This window comes from Ixodes scapularis, unplaced genomic scaffold, assembly GCF_016920785.2.
Source record: "Ixodes scapularis isolate PalLabHiFi unplaced genomic scaffold, ASM1692078v2 PGA_scaffold1__304_contigs__length_218370807, whole genome shotgun sequence".
In the NCBI taxonomy this organism is placed as follows: Eukaryota; Metazoa; Arthropoda; class Arachnida; order Ixodida; family Ixodidae; genus Ixodes; species Ixodes scapularis.
This window is the reverse complement of record NW_024609846.1, coordinates 25172571-25193594: the sequence shown is the minus strand read 5'-3', so window position 1 is coordinate 25193594 and position 21024 is coordinate 25172571. Positions and strand designations below refer to the sequence as shown.

Genomic DNA, 21024 nt, shown 5'->3' with positions numbered 1-21024 from the left:
CTTTTTCTTCGCGGCATGATCCAGTCAATTGAAATACGAGCAATTTTTTTCGCCGTACCGAAATTGAAAAACTGTAAAGTAAAATTTTTAACGAGTTTGACGAGTTTGAATTTTGTTTTTTTTTTCACTGGAGGACAGTTTAAGAATCCCCCTCTGGAACCTGCGCTTTTTTTTTTAATTTTCATTGTAAAGTTTTTCAGTCGTCGGTTTGGTCTCGTATTGTAGGCGGTACTGTCATGGATAACACAAAACTGCTATACTACACTATGCAAGATAAACCTGACGTGTGGTTGGATTTGTTGGTCTGTCTGTGTCAGGGTTTGCATTTGCCGGTCTGTATGTGCGCATATGTGCACGCACTCATGGTTTTATTGTTTTACTTTCTTCCCACCGTGTGCCGTCTTGCTTGATGTAGGACACTAAATGGCTAAGGAACAAAGGGGCAGAGAGAAAGGCATCGCAATGATTCAGTTGGTCCGGAAGGGCACCACTTTTTACTCGGGTTCAGTCCGATTGTAATCACCTTTGATTATTATTTTTATTTTATTTTAAAATAAAGCACTAGAAAGAATAAAATAGAGACAAACCGTAAAAGTAAATTTATTCTGAAGAATTTTGGAACAATTATTTTTTAAGCAATCATAGGAAGACTAGTGTGATTTAAATAATTAATGGCATGATTTCAATAATGATTTGCATAATCTTGATTGTTATGATTTACCTTAATTGTACTGCAAGAGTGAATGACATTTGATATTTTTTAAATGCTATATACACCTCATTTGAAAACTGTATCCTAAATTAGTTCAAAAATATGTCACGACGTTAGATGTTCTTATGAATATTTTTGAAATAGAAAGTTCTAACGCAAAAAAAAAGTTTTAAAATTCGGATTTTTTTTTTAATTGAGAAACGCCTTGAGAAGAAGCTACTCTACGCCCGCAAATTATTTTTGTTCAAATAAGTCAGGAGGCGAGATGGGAGCCTTAACAAGTGCATTCATATATTTTAATATATCGTTACAATTACAAAGATTCTACGCGCACGTGACTATTTAGTTTCGTAAAAATGACAGAATATAACAAAATATGTCACGTTTCTTGCGTCCACTTAGGTGTTTATTTAATACAGCGCTGTGAATTTTGACTAAATTTGTTGGAACAAAATAGATGTGCCCACCTCGACTTAGTATTTTTTAATCTTTCGTAACACTTCTTTGAAATCACATGATCTTATCCTAATTAAAATATATTGGAGCTAGGAAAAAAACTCTTGGATGTCTCAATGTGGCATATAGCGTTCTGAGGAAAGGAGAACTCATGGAACCTACATCAAGAATGGTTCCTTTTTAGGGACCATTCTCGATGTGACAGCTGATTCGAATGCTTTCGCATCTGCTGTAAATACAGCAGAGTCGAAGACATTATCGATCTCTCATGTTTTAGTTCATTAATTTTATTAAACTCATTTTAGTGTAATTATCTTTTATTTCTCGCAATGTGAAGTGTTTATTGATGGGTGCTAGATTTTTTCTCTACTCTATACAGATTATTCGCACAATATTCCTATTCGCTTCTTTTTTTACGTCTGGAAAATCCCCACAATATTTCGTACGACTTCTTTTACTCTTTATAGTATTGAATTTATTGTTTCCGTGTGCGAACACTTGTCATGTAAATTTTCGTCGACGCATTGAGATGTCATCGCTTGCGCAAGAGACAGCAGAATGCAATATAAAGGCATTGTCACTATTTTATTATAAGAACCTCCCAACATTTAATTTTTTATATAAATACCGAGGTGCGCATTTCTTGCAAGCAAGCGCACTCGATTATAGGCTGCCTACAAGTTAGCAAGTATCCATCCTCAACGCATATTCACTTTCGAGCCTTGTTGCTTACCGAGGAAAAGAAATGATGGCGAGGGTGTTCTTCTATCTCATCGTTGGTTTATTTGGTAAGCAGGTATATACCCAAGTTAAATGTTTAAAGTGTTTGCTAATATTCGGTATTCTCTGCTCAACAGGTCATATAACGTGCACTTACAATCTTCCCAACGCTTGCCGCCCTAACGACGTTTACCCAACTGTAAGTGTATTTCGGGTGCTTAGGAATAATTTATACACGAATACCTTTGTCTTAAGGATGATATAAATAATTTACTCTAACTTACTTTGCGCCTGAATTAGACCTACGTGTTCCAATGTGGTCTTTACAATACACCATGCAAAGAAGTTATCACGAGCACAATGATATCGACTCTGTGCCAAAGGATTTTATGCAAATGATCATCATCGAACAGCAAATCTTTCTCCCAATTTAGTGCCCTAAAAGTAAACGTGTCACACAATGCTGTAGTAGTTACAATAAGGACATTCATCGAACGTCAAAAGAACGTGTTGAAAATTTAAAAAAAATGACCGCATCTCTACGTGGTCACTGGTGAATGATGTTGGTTGGGGCGAAGTTCTGCTGGTGCTGATGATACTGATTTTATTGTTCATAGGTAGTGCTGATGGTGCTGATTTTTTTATTGCTCATAGGTAGTGCTGAGTTCCTGGTTGGGTTTCGACTTCACTATTACTGCTTTTTGGTCGGTGAAATGCAGAGCCAGTGGTTCTTCTAGCGGATCAGCTTGGTTCCGCTAGAAGCCGTGGGAACGCATCTCCACCGCTCAAGTCAACGGTCCAAGTCAGAAAGAGAATGTGTGGTATGGAACGTGGTTATATACGCATTTGAATATTTGACCGCAACGCCCTCTCGTCTATAAACGTTGAGCCAATGCACGCAAAGTTTAACGCGATTATATACGCATTTAACCGCAGCGCCCTCTCCTGTATAGACTTTGAGCGGCTATATGCAACGTTTCATCCATGACATTCCCAGCTCTTGAGTTAGTATCACATCTCGGAGCCCCCAACTCGTCCCGCAGTCGTGGCCGAGTGGTCAAGGCGATAGACTAGAAATTCATTGGGGTCTCCCCGCACAGGTTCGAATCCTGTCGACTGCGGAAACATTTTTTTTTTCTTTTTATGTGAGCACGGTCGCCGGCCGGACGGACGGACGGACGGACGGGCAAGGCTAGACCTTAAGGAGCTTCGCCCCTAAAAGTATTTTATTTTGTCACTGCATAACGTTTTGTGCATGATGAGAAGAGAGATATACGTATGCCTGCTTTAATTAACTTTGACCTTACGAGCCTTGCCCATGCTGGAGAGAAAATGACTAATTATGTGATGGCTACCAGAGATGAATAGTGTCGTCAAGATACGCCATCTGCTGTATTTACAAAGATTTGTTTTTGTTTTCTGTTCTAGTCCGGCTTTTTTTGGCTGCCGATATTGAGACTTGTTACTCCGTTGCTAGCTACTGGGTGTATTCAGAGCTGCACAAGTTGTATTATCACAAGCAAAATGACAGTGACTGGGAAGATGTTTTCGAAAGGAGACTTTATAACGTGATGAAGCAGACAAGCTATTGTGATTGCGATCTCGTCTTTTTTATTCAGTCGGTTCTTGTTTTATCTCTACAAGTGATACCTGTATCTCGAGTGGGTTGGCTTTCAACTAGCAGCTTTGAAAACATATATATTTATGATTTTCTTCGGATTGCCAGCACATCCATTTTGAAACTAGCACCCGAAAGGTATGGTTGCGACACCCTTATAGTTTTAGTCTTGCGAAAAACTTATTTCTATCCTTGAGGGTGTAAACGTCTATTTTTTTACTTCGAACAAAACGGTATTAGAGACCACGTATTGTTCAGAAAAAAGTGTTACTTTACATGCATAAGGAATTGTATTATGTATTATGGTATTCGTTTACTTAGGCACTGGAACGTTTTGAGCGGAATTCAAAACTAACTATTACAACATTGGCCGTCTGTAAAATATAGCGATCTTAAACCGACATTCTACGCTTATTTTTGACACAAGAATGCATTTGGGATAACAAAACGTTTCTCCTGATTATCCTAACCAAAATATTACTTGTGGAGAAGCCTACCTGCGACACTAGACAAGCTAGGTTTTCACATTAACTTTCCTTGCATGTTGGTAACTGCCCCTACCGCCGCATAAATAGTCTTACGTGCTAACAGGGCGCAAGTAGATGACATGACATCTGCGAGGATGGCACATTAATAAAAAGTAGGGATCGATGGTGAATCGTGAGAAGAAAATAAGCGATCTTCATCACCTTCACTGGTTAAAAACGGTGGACAAAGGAAGCTCTAAAAAATATTGAAAGCAATCCGTAAGCTGGACACAAAGATATCAGTTCCAGTTTCAGGACCTGAAAAGTTATGAGCCTAACTTAAATGTTAAGAAGCCCCAAAAATGAGCTTCACACGATCTAGTACAAGCACACAAGCTAGAGAAATTCGAGGTGGCAAATTTCACCTGATAACGGGTTATTCAAGAATCGTTTCTCGAGCAAATTGCGACATTTTATTTAAGTATATTTTATAATAAAATATATATTCTGTGCAGCGGCTAAATCTTAATTGTCACAAAAAGGCTTCCCGAACATCAAGCTGACCGCCGAGAGAACTGTGGTCACAGTCTGGCAGTCATGGGCACGTTACCAGTAAAAAGTAACAGTGTTACAGTTACAGTTACCTAGGAGGAAAAAGTAACTCTGTTACAGTTACAGTTACCGGTTTCAAAAAGTAACGTGTTACAGTTACAGTTACTGCAAAAACAGTAACGCCGTTACTTTCGCGTTACTTGCAAACGTGTATAGTGAGAAGAAAGGTAAACTGAGAAATTAGAAAATTTTAAACCCGAAGGGTGTTTCTTTTTTGCGCCATTCGCCGTTTCAGCATTTTGATGCGCAAAATTTATTTGCAATAATTGTTATAACTTAGAATCAACGGTTTTTAAAAATTGCCATCGACACGCGCCAGTGAGCGTTTTCGTTCATTTTTCACTCCGAAACGAATGAGGACAGATAATGTCACATAATAACCTTATGGAATATACTCGGTCGGAAGCAGGCCTAAACATAGCAGGTCAAACAGCTTCGGGAGAATAAAGGGGGAAAGGAGACAATTAGCTTCTGGTGCACTACATGTACGACGACCACCGCGGCGTCTTTGTCCGAAACGCCAACTGTAGAAGTCATATTTACTCGAGCGGCTCAGAAGAGAATACAAGCGCCGGCTTTCTGCACAATATGGGGACGGCTTCCTTGAAAACTTATAGGGGTGAGGAAACGGCGATCGGCTGGGTGTAAAAACGACAGTCCGAACATGCCCCAGACACAGCCCAGATGGAGCGCTCGGAGACATCGCGCGACCATGACACCCACAGACGGTCCCCACAAGAGAAGAGTGAGCCAAAGTCGATGAAACAGACATTGTTTGCCGCCCCTACAACCGCGGGCGCCGCTTCCTTTATTTCCCGGTTTCGTGCTGACTCGTCTCTCGTCCATTCTCGGTCGTGGGCTAAACCAGGCAATTTTTTGTTTCTTTAATGCGTGGCCACGCTTCTTTTTTTTCTTTTTGTCAGCGAGGAGTTTTGAGAAAATGCTTCAAGATGGCAATTTCACAATGTCCTGGGCAGTAGGTTCTAATTTATATAGTAAAACAAAAGTAACTGTAACGGCCTAAACAGTTACAGTTACCCAATAAAAAAGTAACACTGTTACAGTTACAAGTTACCAGTTTTAAAAAGTAACGCGTTACAGGTAAAAGTTACCGAAAAAAGTAACTAGTTATCGGTAACGCGTTACTAGTAACTAGTTACTGCCCAAGACTGCAGTCTGGTGATGTACCATTCCAATGACTTGTTTTACTTTTCTCCTGCCTCGTGGAACTACTACGCAAACTTCTGTGGCAAAATATAAAGATGTAACCTCAAACTTAAATAAAGCCGAAATTTATACGTTAAACGGAACCGATACATCGGCACGACAATGCAGCCTCATACGTTTCACAGATTGTAGCACTGAAACTAAATGCATGGGAATCTGCAACTATGATACACCAACCGTACTTTTCAAACCTTGCCCTCAACCGACTGCCACATTTTTCCCCATTGAACAAATAGATAACTTTTTGAAAAGAAAAGCTTGTAAAGTCAAAGATGTGGTACACAAATTGCTTCCGCGTTTTTTTTCAAAAGTAGAAGTCGAGATTTATATTGAATTTTTTTGCACACTTCTATCACGCTGGTAAAAATGTATTAATTCTAAAAAAGGATACTTTAAATTAATATATTGCTACGATGCTATTCCGAAAGGGAGCCCCGAAACTAACGTCTGCGAAGATATGTTTATTTCCAAAAGTGCCCGCCGACCAAGCTTGCGCCGCTGTGCGACCCCATCTTTTGGGAGTCGCGCTCTTCGTCTTCTTCACAATAGCATTACTCCACCCACCCCCTCCCCCCACAGCTTTTGCTGTCTTTCCGACCGCATGTCTAAATATGATGAGGAGTTTGTGGATGAATGTACGGTTTTATGCCTTAGAGGTCAACGATGTGGGAGGTGGCTCTGCCTTGGTCAATGGTCAGCTGCTCTAACTGCGCGCGATACCTGAGGTCGGACAATTTCTGCACAATTCAGTAGGGACCGACGTAGCGGTGCAAAAAGTTGTTAGCCTTGCCCGAATGGCGGGAAGGGGTCCAGAGCCAAGCAAGCTTTCCCAGTCGATATACCGCAGGACGATGTACCTGATTATAATGCCGACATTGGCGTTGCTGGAACTTCCATGTTCGGAGACGGACAAGTTGACGTGCTTCTTCGGCTTGACACCGGGAATGCGCTACCGAGTCAGGAAGTTTTTGATTTTGTCGGTAGGGTAGAAGATTCTCCAGAAATGTTGTCGGATTCTGACTGTACAGAAGAAAGAACGGAATGTACCCGTGAGTCCTTTGAAGAGCTGTATCATAGGAACAGCTTGCGAACGGAAGGAGAGTATCCCATTGGCTTTGGTTACACTGGACGTAAGTATAGGGTGGCTCAAGTCACCAGGCTCGATCTAAAATGGACCTTAAAAATCGAAGCCTGCACGTAGCAATCTAAACTTCGCGTCAAACATGTATTTCACAAATCGCTTTTTTTTTTGTTCGTTTGTTTTTGTAAAACTACAAAGCGTAGTTCTTTTTCTGTAAAAAATAAGGCCAACAAACTTGCTAGGGTCTACGGTGCGCAGAGACGAAGAAGACAGGGGTCCAGTAGCGGGGTGTATTTGGCGTTCGTATTGATAGATGGCGTCAGGAGCAGCGTCTGAGGGTGCAGCCGACCAGCGAAAGAAAGCAGGCGACACGCAGACGAAATCCGTTGGCAGCAAAAGTGCCGCCGTTATGCAGACGCGGTTTTTTACTTCAACTTTTGCTTTACTTGTCCGGATTTATATTTTAACCCAAGGTTCATTTCAAAAAGATTATGTTCATTTTAATAAACCACAGTGGTCGAGAGCCATCGCGATAAGGAGGTAGCGCCATCTAGCACTACGAACTCCAAACACACCCCGCTACCGGCTACTGGACCCCTGACGTCTGCGTCGCTGCCCGCCGTAGACCCTGGCAAGTTTCTTGGCCTTATTTTTTACAGAAAGAGAGCTACGCCTGGTAATTTTACAAGAAAAAACAGACCTGTGAAATAAACCTTTGACGAAAAGTTTAGATTGCTACGTGCAGGCGTCGATTTTTACAGTTCATTTTAGATCGACCCTGGTGACTTGAACCACCCTATACATTGAAATCATATCAATAATGGTTCGGTTCAAATCTTCTGCCGAGCCGTTAGTTTGAGGATGATATCCTGTTGTTGGAGCATGTGCAGTTCCGCAAAGGTGTAAAGTGTGTTGCAACACGTTATAAAAAAAATTTTAAAAAGCGGTGCCGATATCGCTGAGGAGGTGACGATATGGACTGTGTTGCAACATTATGTTCTGGGGAATAAAATTGCCGACATCATCAGCGCTTCCAGATGGCAACGCAGACGTTTCCGCATAGCGGAACAAATGGTTCCTTCCCACAGTAATCCAGCGATCACCATTACGGGTAAGAGAAAGGTGTCCTAACAAATCGAATCCAACTCGTTCAAATCGGTAATGAGGAGAGGAGGATTAAAATATAATTAAGAATTCCAGGTAGTAAGGGTGTTTTTTTATTTTTTTTCAACGTCGACACGCGATGCATGATGCCATATAGTTGGATGTCACGATACATGCCATGCCAGTAGAATGTACTGGGAATTCGTGTACATGTTAAAAAAAATCAAGTGTCCAGCCGTGGGATCGCCATAAAGGGCACGTAGAATCTTTTTGCGTAGATATTTGGGAACAACATATAGTTGAACGGGGCCTTGTGGACCACAGTTGCGACAATATAATATGTTGTATTGTATTGCGTAGAGTCCGGAAGTCATTGTTCGTTGCTGAGGTCAGTTTTGAGAAGACTGCCAAAAAGCTTCTGCAAGTTTGGGTATTTTCGTTGTTCAACAGTGTAAGATGTGACTTCCGCTATAATTCTCACCCTGGGTCGAACTATGCCAGAGCCAAGCCCACGTACCTCCCTCGCGCACTTGCCCCCGGAATCGCTTCCTCTTTTTCCTCCATATCAGCCCCCCCCCACCCCCGCCCCCCCCCCCCCCCCTTCTTTGCGGGTGCGGAAGCAGGTGATACGTTCTGTCATCCCGAGGATAAATAGCGAAGGCGTCGGCTAGATATCCTCCAGGCAAATGTCACCGATGTACTGGGCGACTCGGCACTCGACCTCAGCCTGTAGGAACCGCAGAGCGCGATGGCATGCAGTGCCACCTCCACATTGGCGGATGTTAAGGGCCGAGTTGCGGCGTACTGGTTTTGTCGTCTTCCCTCCTTCCTGTTGGTGTGAAGCTGCCCCAGGCTGTGGTGTCTCTCAGCGAGCAGGGGTACGCTGCAGAGATGGCATAACTTGGCCCGTTCCTCTTCGGTGTACACCTCCGGAGCGTCCAGTGTGCACCGCTCACTGTGAGAGCGTCCCCTGAAGGGTGGTGGGACCTCATATGAGTCAATCCCCGGGCACTTTAGGATCGGTGGTCCCAGTCCGCTCGAATGGAAAACCCGAGGAGGCGGCCGTCTTTGAGGGTGTACCACGTTGCTACATGGCCGGCGTTCACCGGTCGCCATGGAGGAGCATGTCAAGGGTGTCTCCAAAGAGATAGACGGCAGGGCCGCGGGTGGACGTAGCGACTTTGCGGGGAACGTGAACGGTGAGGTGACCGTGAACGGCGGAGCGACTGTGAAGGGCGGGGCGACCGTGAACGACGCCGACGGGAGTGGCCGCTTCGTCGGTAGGGTGACATCTCTGCAGTTAACCGAAAACTAATCAAAGAGGGTCATGATGGTACATCAACCTCAACGCTCTTGTCATGACATGAAAACTGACATGAAAACCTCACGGTATTTTGTCACTGGGACCGACGAGGGAACTTGTAACGGCTTGTCGCAGTCGGTATATTAGCCGTGAAACATGTCCTGCTACTTCTAATGGCCCGTCCCATCGTTTGACGAGTGAAGCCAAAAATTCTTGGTCGGTGTGTACGCCCGGATACGCCCGCCAGAGCACCAGGTTTCTAACGAAACATTTGATGTCCCTTCGCCCTTTGTTACACTGGGTCTGTTGCTCAGCGTGGACAAGTTCGATGTTCTCCCGAGCGACCCACACAGCATCGTGAATATTATCGCGGAGGCGTTGCGCACACCAGAAGTGCGAGCCTCAAGTGCGAACATCTGGGGCATTGTCGAGATTGTATTCTATTGATACTTTAGCTCACGAGCAAAATTCACGTAGGCCGGGTTGAATCCAGTAGGTCTGTTTTTGCTAGTTCAGCAAACTAAGGCCATTCCCGGAAGGTATAAATCCCAAAGTCTGTGGCTGTTAGTGTAAAAGACCAGGATTGCAAAAAGGTTGCGGTTTACTCTTTGGAATCAAGCACACACAACGAGACCGAAGCACCAGAGGGTCGATTGGTGGGACAGGACAGCGATGCACCGATTCGACTAGAGGCAACGCTATTAAACGATCAAGTTACACCTAAAGGAGGGCGGCGACACGACGGCCGGCGACTTTCAAGCTACTCTCGTCGAGTTTCAACGTGTTTGACGCTTGGGCTGGGTCGGCGATAAGCTAACGAAGACGTCATGCGCAGGCCTTGTCTTCTAGGTGGAATTGGCCGGACGCCCTGTTGAGCTGGCGCACGCGCACATCCAAAGGAGTACACGGACTCGCACGCTGTGTGCGCCAGTGACCCCCCCCCCCCCCCCCCCCCCCCCCCCGGGGTGGTCACTGGGCGCGGGGAGTGTTTTCTTTTTGTTTGTACTCTGTGGAGGCGTCTGCCACTCGGCGAACCCTCCGTGGCCGGTCGGGTTTCGACCGAGGGGTCCGCTATGATTCCACCATCGATGTTATGGGGCTCTCCCCTCGGGTTCCTTAGGGGCTTGCGCGCCTCGGTGCGAGGCAGGTTGGGCGGCCCCCGGGTGGTCGCTGTGCGCGAGAAGTGTTATCTTTTTGTTTGTTTACGAAGGCGGCTGCTGCTCGGCGCACCCCCCGTGGCCGATCGGGTTTCCACTAAGGGGCTCTCTGTGGCGCCACAAAGACGGCGACGACGACCACTGTCGAAGTTACGGGGCTGTCACCTCGGGTCCGTTGGGAACTTGACGAATGTGCCTGTTTGCGCCCTGTCGATCATTGGACGGGCGGCAGCACGTGGCTCCGAGGTGTTTCAAACCTATTGGCCGATCTCTTCCCGAGGGCGAGAGGACCGAGGCTTTAAAAGCTCGTGACGGGGTGGGAAGGGGCGATTTTGGCTTGCTTTGAACAACCGTAAAGAAGTTCAACGGAGATGGAAACTTCCCCTGCTTGTACATAAAATTGTACAAAGTTTGTAATGTAAATAAATGTCTTGAACCTGGAACCAGAAAAGCCTCTATCGTCCACCAAACTACCAAGCCGCCAGCCAAGAAGAACAACGGCGAAAATTTACTGGTCCCAAGGACGCCAATTGCCGAGGAAGCTCGTTGTATTCTAGGTACGAAGGATGCACGGGAGGAAAATTGACCGCAGAGGAGAAAATGACGTCAAAACTTAACGATCGTGCTCAGGAAGCGGCGGATAGACGACAAAAAACGGGGGATCCGTGACCGAGGGGGCTAACACACACCAACTCGGAGCAGGTGGAGCGAAAGCTCGCGCTACAGAACCCAGGGATTCTGGGTTCATCATACCCGTTTTGATTAAGATTAGCATCGTTCAGGCTTCCGGTCCTGTAACACTACTGCGTGATGCACATTAAAGACCCCAGGCTGGCGGTTTGTGCAGCGCTAGCTACATTTCTCACCCACAGCTGGGATACAAGTCGCCCGTTGAGGCATACTAAGTTCTAGGCTGTATAAACATACACGCACCCCAGTTTTTTGTCCTATTTTTTCTTTCATGCAATTCCTATTTTTGCTGTAAAATTTAGTTAGCACTGGCAGTAACCCAAAGCGTCTTTTGTTGCGTGGTGTCGAGCTGAATTGACAATGCTTAAAAACTGCGACACCGATACGATAGACCTTCATAAGCATCGGTGGAATAATTATTAGGGGCGAAGCTCCTTAGGGTCTAGCCTTGTCCGGCGTCCGTGCTCACATCGATTGCACTTCCTCCAAGATCGGCCCACATAAAAAAAAATGTACGCCCGCACTGGGGGTCGAACTCAGGACCGCTTTCTGAGGCAGACGTCTTAACCACTACGCTACACTCCAATTTATTTCTCTATTTACTACGCTACACTCCAACGTTGCATGTAGCCGCTCAACGTCTATACAGCTAGAGAGGGCGCTGCGGTCAAAAGCTCAACTGCGTATATAGCCACGCTCCATACACACATTCTCTTTCTGACATGGACCGTTGACTTAAGCGGTGGAGATGCGTTCCCACGGCTTCTAGCGGATCCAAGCTGATCCGCTAGAAGAACCACTGGCTCTGCATTTCACCGACCATAAAGCAGTAATAATAAAGTCGAAACGCAACCCGAAACTCAGCCCTGCCTATAAACAATAAAAAAAAAATCAGCACCACCATGCAGAGGTTCGTCCCAATCAACATCATTCACCCCGTGGAGATGCGTCCTTTTTTTTTTTTTTCAACGCTGTCTATTTGTCTACAGCCTGCTATCTGATCGTTTCATTCCCCAGAACGTCCGGGGTATTTTTGAACCAAATCGAGTGTTTGGGAGCAGCTGTTTACAAGTTTCACGCATCAACATTCATGATCATAGTGGTCGTTTTAATACTTAGATTTAGTAATATCTGCTTTCCTGGATTATTTCTATCATACTTTATCAGCGGGTGAGTTAATTTAACTAGCAGTAATGTGAGCTGGTCTCTCGCAGTTCTAATTTCAACACCAGTCTGAACGTTCACGACCGTTGCTGACCACTTCGACAATCGCTCTTCGTAATTACGCAGTAAAAACATTCATCAAATTATTTCAGCTGCATTGTTAAATATTGTTCTCCAAGCCTTTATTTGAGTAAGACGTTATTGATTGGGAGCTATAGTCCGTAGCAACTGAAGAAGGTAGGGCGAGAGAGAGAAAGGACGGGGAGGAGGAAGCAGGCGGAACGCTGGAGAAAGGAGGAGGTTTCCCCCTTTCCTCTCCAGCGTTCCGTCTGCTTCCTCCTCCCCGGCCTTCCCTTCCCTCGCTCTACCTTTTTGAGTTGCAACCGACTATAGCTCTGCCATCGAAGCTATTCGTGTTGTCGTTTTGCCGGCCCAAAATTCGCTCAGCCAGCAATCAGGGCAACACACATCCAATACAAGTTGTTGCTCTTTTTGTTGCCGAAAGCTGTCATACCGAGGCAACATTTTGATTGTCGTCCATGCTGAACTATAGTTTCCGCGATGTGCAGGATTTTTGGGCGATACGGGGAGCGAGCAAGAAGTTACCCGACAGTCAGACAACGTGTGTTGCTGTTGCCGTCGTGTTGCCACAGTGTGACAGGGCCTTTATCGTTTTTCCCGGTGGCCCCGTCCAAAGGTCTCGCTTTCAGCGGACATTTCATTGACAGCCGGTATCTTTGTCGCAGGATGGCTATAATCAAAAACTCTCTTAGCGCAGCCTAAAAAAGTCATGTGACCACACGGCAAGACAGAGCTTTGAGACACAGATAAACCGACTCAAGACCTCTGGTTATCCAAGTACCACCTTGTACGATGTAGTAGAAAAAATGATCAACATCCACAGACAGAAAGAAAAAGCCAGGAACAAAAGACAACGCCCGGCTGTAATACCCTACATTCACCGGGTATCACACAACATGAAAAAGGTAGCTGCCAGGTATGACATCCCTGTCGTTTTTTCAGCACCAGACACGCTAAAGAAGCTTTGTCCTGTGATAAATTCCCCACAAGACCGCCGAAAAGAATGCGGCTAGAGGCACAAGCAAACATATATACCTTGCCAAAGCCAGGTTATATATGAAATACCTTTCACCTGTGGCAGAGTATATTTTAGTCAATCTGGCCGGTGTGTGAACACCACGTTACGTAAACACGCTGCGTCACTAAGATCAACACCATCGGGGCATCTTGCAGTGCACGTAAGAGACTGTCACTGCAAGGTGAAACTTACAGAGACAAGGATCCTTCGAAGGTACCGTGAGAAGATATCAAGGGAAATATACGAGGCAATGGCCATAAAAGAAAAGGAGAACTCGTGTGTCAGTGCACCATCAGTGGCATTAACTGAAAAAGAACTTAACTACCTTAACTTTCCTACTTAAGGTGGTTTCTTTGGTTCACTGTGGACAGCTTCTTCCTTTCTTTCTGCTAATTTTCAGTTTTTTAACGTAACGCCCTCTTCCTTTATTGTTATTTCTCAGTTCCCTCAACGTAACTTCCTCTTCCATCAAGACAGTTTCATTTTGGGAATTTTTCATACCGAAAAGAAAGACGAGAGAGAAACGCTACCTCTTCCTCGTTTTCTGTGTGATTATTAAAACGACAGTTGTGAGTTAGCGCTTGTACCGTCAGTTTGTTCTTCACCTTCGCGATATTTATTTCGAAATAAAAATAAAATCTAAAAAAAGCTTCATACACTTGTTTCAGATTAGCAGGTCTCAATTTATATGACCAAATTATTAATGCGAAAGCACTAACTGTCCCATGGAACGAACCGACGGCATCAGCTTTTGAAGCCACGCCAAACGGCACGTTTCCCTGCTCCAATGGAGCGGGGCCTGTCGTCTGTAGCGGCGATCTGATGCACAGGCTCTCATTGGCTGGCGCGCGTCACAGTTTCAAGGAACGAGGCTCCCATTGGCTCTCGCGTGGCGTAGTTCCAAGGAACGCCACCTGAGAAGCCCTCTTCATGATGGCGCAGCGCACGCAGCGGCCCGGCCGCCAGTAAGATGAAACAGAGCCCCCAAGGCCGAACTCCGGAGAGGTTTCACGGACACCATATATATATATATATATATATATATATATATATTACCACAACGGCCGTGATTGGCGACTCCCAGATTAAGTATCTACACCAGCACTTCGACCCACATCGGAAGGACGCCCCGGCGTTCATCTCATAAACCGGGGCTCGGATTTCGGACATCGCTGGCCTCATGGACTTTCTGCCTCGCACTGTGACGACACTCGTGCTGCACGTGGGTGGCAACGACCTCACTACCATCGGAGTGGTGGCGGCGTTCAACAGGTACCGAGATCTGCTCCACAACATCTCTCAGGAGCGCCCTGAGATCACGTCAGTATTCGCCACCCTCGCCCTGCCGCGATATCTTAATCGCCGCCGTGGAGAGAGCGGCTTGGACACCGTGCGTCGCGACAATCAGGAGGCCTGGCAGTTCAATGAGCGGCTCCGTGACCACTGCCGTCGTGTTGCGGGTCTGTTTTATATTGACCACGCATTTCACCACCTTCCGCCTACCCGGGTCCTGGCGGCTGATGGACGGCACCCAACTTTCTGCGGAGTAGCTTTGCTCGCTGGGAACCTCCATCGGGTGCTGCTCCGGGATGGACGCCGGGATCACCCGGGGTGGCTGGACCACGTTGCGCCGTCGGTTTGTACCTGTCACGCTCAGACGCAGACCGACCAGGCCTACCAGCCACTTTCGACTGACGCTTCTGAGGACGACCTGCGGATGTGGCCGCCTCTGCCGCAACGGGAGGGCATACGGGCGGCGGCGGGGGGTGCGTCCTGTGAGAGGGGGCCAGCTTGTCAGGCCTGACGCTTCGCCTTCTGTGGCACGATCTTGTCCGCCTGGCGGGCGGAGTTCCACTGCCTCCGCCTCCAGTGAGGAGTTCCGTTCGGCGGACTCACCGCGGGCATCCGCCGCCTCCCCAAGTTCCAGTGCTCCCCACCTGCACGGAGCGCTTCGCCTTCAGTGACACGGCCTTGTGCGCCTGGTGAGCAAGATTCCGCTCCCTGCGGCGCCGCCGGAGACGTCCTTTCAACGTGTTCGCCGTCGACGTCCATCGCCTCTCCGAGTTCCAGCGCTCCACGTGCACGGAGCCCCTATTACATCAGGAGAACTCTCGCCAGTACAGCCGTCACGCTTCCCGGGAGGGGGAAATGACTCGGAGAAAAGAAAGGTACCGTCCCTCCTGTTCATCCTAGATCTAGGACGTTCCTCGAGATTCGCAAAATCATAGATAAACGGATTCGACACGCAATGCATGCGGAGACACTTCAAATTTACATGGGAAAGAAAAACATCCCGAAGGGCTTTCAATTATCGATCCAGCCGTGTCTTAACACCTTCAATGCAAACGAGCGCCAGAGGTGGGACGACACCCTTTCTGAGGCTTCGCTAAAACTTATGGATATTACAACCCAACACCACACTAGGAGCTGGAGGAGGAGGGAAGGAGGGCAGATGGCTTGCTTGCCACTTCAGAGAAAGATGAGCTTGAACGGTATGAACAAAAACGGATCCGCGAAATTCGGGCTCTTAAAGGAAAAAAAATTGTTCTCGACAACATTTCCTCTCAGCATTCACAGCGTGACACCGGCTTACAGCGGGACTCCCGGATACATAGTTCCATTAACGAAGGTCGATCCCATCAGGAACATCAGGTGATCCCACACTGCCCGAGGGAACTTCGCATTCGCACCTCAGGACAATAAACCCCTGTGCTCGGGGCCCACGCATTGCTGCACAGACGTCTCCAGCCTCTTTCGCTGGCCAAGAAACATCCTCTGAACAGAATGAAATTGGAAGCAATATTGTAAATCTGTCAAGCACGACACTCTCACAAGAAGAGGTAGCGATTCTTTCGAAGGGCCTCAGCTTCTCCCCTGCAACGGGAGGGTATGACGAATTCCAGTTATACCAGGACGTGGACAACTTCTCCCGTAGTCTACGTCTCCGAGAATATTTTCACGAGCGCCCTAGTGATGGCGGCTGCCTCCTTCCCTCAAATCCACAAAAGCACTGGACACCAAGCAACCAAAGGAACACATACTTGGATATGTACATAGAGGTGGTACAGCGGGAAATTTTAGAGTCATTTCAGAAAAAACGGGTTCCGAAGTACAATCTTTCACACTCCGAAAGCAAATGCATTAAACTTCTTAGCTCCAGGACCTACATTGTCATTAAGCCAGCCGACAAAGGTGGTGCCGTAGTTGTTTTCAATACGCAGGACTACATTAATGAAGGACTCCGACAACTAAATGACCCAAAATTTTACAAAAAAACTTTCAAGTGACCCAACATTGCGAATCAAGTCCGTTGTTCTCAAAACACTGTCCCACTTGAAAGACAACGGTGGCATAACTAAGGAAATGTTCCACTGCATCAAGCCCTGGCACCCCAGGCGTGGGCGATTCTACACGCTACCTAAAATACACAAGGAGAATAACCCTGGAAGGTCAATAGTGTCTGGCATAGGAACAGTAACCGAAAGAATATCAAGTTTTATTGACACTATAATTAAGGAAATCCCCCCCCCCCCCCCCCCCCCCCCCACGTTTCCGTCATTCTTGAGGGACACGAACCATTTCATCCAGGATATATCCCAGCTAACCATACCCACAGGATCATTTCTGGTTACATTGGACGTAACTGCGCTGTACACCAACATTCCGCACGATGACGGCATCGCAGCGGTAATTGGAGCGTATGTGAACACCCGAAACTCTTCAATACTCGATTGTCACTCCTTAACAAAATTGTTACGACTCGTGCTTGAATGCAACCACTTTGAATTCGAAGATGAACATTACCTCCAAATTCCCACATTACCTCCACAAAAATGGCCCCAAATTATGCCAACATTTTCATGGCGGAATTGGAGGGTCGGTTCCCCGCAGATCGTCCGATTCAGCCATATTTCTATAAAAGGTATATTGACGATATTTTCATGATATGGACAGGCACCGAGGACGAACTCAACACATTTATTTCGGAAAACAATTCGGCTCATTCCTCTATTCGGTTCACCCACAACGTATCGCAGCGGACAAATAGATTCTTGGACGTTACCGTTGAAATTCAGGATAACAAACTTTCCACTAAACTCTACAGAAAACCCACGGACAGGCAACAATATCTTAACTACGATAGCTGCCACCCCCGCCACTGCAAAAATAGTTTGCCCTATTCTCATGCGCATAGGTACAAACGAATATGCAGCAACGAGCAAGACTTCAAACAAAACTCAGATAATCTAACGAAAGCACTCATTAGGCAAAATTATCCTCCAGGCGTCATAAGCAATGCTATAGAAAAGGCTAGTAAACTAGACCGCACGACAGCCATCAACAAAACAAGCGTTCAAAGCACAGAGAATAATCAGTATAATTTAGTGCTAACCTACGCAAGTAACCTCCCCAACATCAACAACATCCTACGAAAAAATTTTAATATTCTCGCACAAAACCAGCGCCTCCAATCTGTCTTTCCGCAGGCTCCACGCGTCGTCTACCGTCGAGAAAAAATCCTTAAAGACATGCTAGTACGATCCAAAACCACACATGGGGAGTTCCTGGGATCTCGGCCATGCCGGGTGCCGCGGTGCAAAGTGTGTAGCCACATGACGGAATCCGTGGAGGCAAAAAGTACTAATTCGGGCTTCACCTTTAGGATAAACGGAAAATATAACTGTAACTCACTTAATGTTGTCTATCTATTGCACTGCCGCGTATGCAACCTGCAGTATATTGGACAGACCGATCTCCCCTTCCGTCAAAGATTTAACAATCATAAGTCCCACCTTAGCACACTCCCCAAACTCCCGCTCTCCAAACATATGCGTCTCGATCAACACCACATAAACAAAATATTTGTAACTATACTTCAATCGGGATTTAGTACAGCACGCGAAAGGGAGCAAAGGGAATCGTACCTAATTAAAAAATTTAACACGCTTCGCGCGGGCATTAACGAGAGCGCCGGCCTGCTTAGCTGCGTACATCTAGAACGGTTCACCTCCTCGGAGCGGGAAAACGAACAGACGGAGTCCCCTGCCTTGAGTTTTCCCTGCGCTGGACATCATTACGACCTCGAGGAATGTCTTCGCTCTCGGGTGCGAGATGGGGAGGCGGGCGGTGAGAAAAATAAAAATAAGGAAAATGGAAGAGGAAAAGAGGGTGGGGGGGGGGGGGGGGGGGGGGGCATGCTTGCACGTGAGTGTGTGGGTGTGTGTGTGTGGGGGGGGGGGTGGAGGGGGGTGTTTGGGTGTGTAACTTGAACTATCGCGCGTCTCGGTTCGCGCCCGAGCTGCTCCTGTGTCTCTGCTGGCTCTTCTCGGCCACCCGGGCGCGCTTTTGGGCCCACTTGATTTTGTTTTATTCCCTTGTTCTGTTCTGGACACTGCCGAGCCCCAACGGCGCCTAGTGGGGGTTGTTTGGGGATGCATGCGGGGCCCCTTCCCTGGCCGCGGCCTCCGTCTACCCATGGTTGGTCCTGAGGAGTTGTTTTTTACCCTTTCCTCAATGTTTTTTTTTTTTTTTTTTTTTGCCGCCGTGTCAAAGTGGCGGGCTTCCAACTTTCACTGCAACATTAGGACCTGATGAAGAGCGGTCCCCGCTCGGAACGTCGCCCAATAAATACGTTTTAAAGCATTTACCTCCTTTTTACGATATATATATAAATATATATATATATATATATATATATATATATTGTTACGGGTAAACCAAAAAACCGCGGTTCCAGTCTCGTTTCTTCGCCTTCTTCTACCCTTAGTCCACCTCTTCTACCTTCACCGTTACACTCGCCCCTCCCGTGCACTGGGCTGTCCGTCTCGGACAGAAGCAACATGTTCATCGCGCGTTACGTAAAGTTTCAGTTGGCCAACGTGAGCAGTGAGAGTCCGGTGTCTACCTGGTTGAGGTAGCGTCCGAAGCTTCTCGAGGCGATATGTTACCGGACCGAGCTGTTTGCATATTTTAAAGGGTCCGCAGTACCTTGGCATTAATTTCTCTGATCGCTGTGGGCGTCTAAAATGAATTCGAAGAAACACTAAGTCTCCCGGATTCAACGACGGTCTCCCATTTACTCTTCTTAGACGCCCTGCATGTAGCGACTGCTTGTGAAGGATGGCCAGTCGAGCTCTTGCCCTTGCTTCGATTAATCGGGCGGAAAAGTTACCATCATAGTCTTCTGCCCGGCGGGTCCATGTCATCTCGATTGCTGTCTCATCTGGAAGCGTGGGGAGTCTCCCGTAGACTAGTTCAAATGGCGATTGACTCGTCGTTTCTTGTTGAGACGTGTTTAGTGCAAACGCGGCTGTGCAGACGTATTGGTCCCAGTTCTTGTGGGACGCGTTGACGAATGCTGCCATTACATCGACCAATGTGCGGTTGGTGCGCTCGACAAGACCATTTGTTTGAGGGTGGTAGGGTGAGGCCGCTGCATGTTGAATCCCGTAATTTCTAAGGCTATCCTTGAAAGAACGCGACATGAACGACGTTCCTCTGTCAGAGATGATCATCCTTGGAGCTCCGTGCCGACACACTAGATGGTTATTTACGAAGCTGACAAGGTGCACCGCTGACGTATCGGGAACTGCTTTGACCTCAACCCACTTCGTTAAGTAGTCGGTCGCCACAATAATGTGCCTGTTTCCAGCATCTGATTTTGGGAAGGGACCAAGGTGATCTATTCCCAATACTTCGAATGGACTCCTTGGGGGTGGTATCTGTTGAAGGTCTGGTTTGCCTAGGTTCGGTGGCGTTTTTCGCATTTGACAAACGGTACATGAAGCGACGTACCGCCGAACGTCGTTCCTCAAACCCGTCCACCAGAATCTTCGCAGGATCTTGTCCAGCGTTCGATGCTGTCCGAGATGCTCTGAGGTCGGAGCGTCATGGCACATCTCCAAGATATTTTTCCTAGCTTTCTTGGGGACAACAGGAAGCCATGGCCCTGAAGCACGTGAACGATGGCAAAGTAGACCATCTTTTAGCTCGTAATGTTTTCGCAAGCAACGCAGTCGTCGTGTAGAAAGTGAAGAAGAATCGTTGCTTCCGACCGTAAGCAACTGAATTATTTCCGATGCTTCAGCGTCTTCCGATTGCATGTGTTGCAGATCTAAGATTGAAGACACAGGAAGAACTTGTAGCTCCTCTACCGGATTACGTGACAACAAATCAGCATCTTGATGGCATTTCCCACTCCGGTGAACAATACAGAAGTCGTACTCTTGCAGCTTCATGGCCCATCTTGTTAACTTCGGGGTAAGGTCGCTCTTGGATTGAAGCCACCGCAATCCTACGTTATCCGTGACCACCGTGAAACGCTTGCCATAGATATAAGGGCGAAATTTTTCTACAGCCCACACCACCGCGAGACATTTCAGTTCGGAAGAGTGGCACCGACTCTCTCTTGTTCACTCAGCTTCCTGCTTGCATATGCGACGGGTCGTTCCCGACCATCCCTATCTCGCTGAAGAAGGACGGCACCTAACCCTTCTCCACTGGCGTCTGTGTGAAGGAACGTTGGGGCGTCCTCCACAAAATGTGCAAGCGTAGGCGGTTCAAGGAGGGATCTTTTCAAATCCTCAAAAGATGCAGCTTCGTCTTTGCCCCATT

General features: G+C 46.9%; 1 protein-coding gene across 1 annotated transcript in view; it reads left to right on the top strand.

Annotated features, from left to right (window-relative positions):
- Positions 1-1913: 1913 nt before the first annotated feature.
- LOC8036217 overlaps positions 1914-21024 on the top strand; it is a 40539-nt gene continuing 21428 nt past the window's right edge. The window contains exons 1-2 of the mRNA XM_040217551.1: positions 1914-1956; positions 2026-2087. Coding sequence (XP_040073485.1) covers positions 1914-1956; positions 2026-2087 — 105 coding nt within the window. The remainder of the gene's footprint in view (positions 1957-2025; positions 2088-21024) is intronic.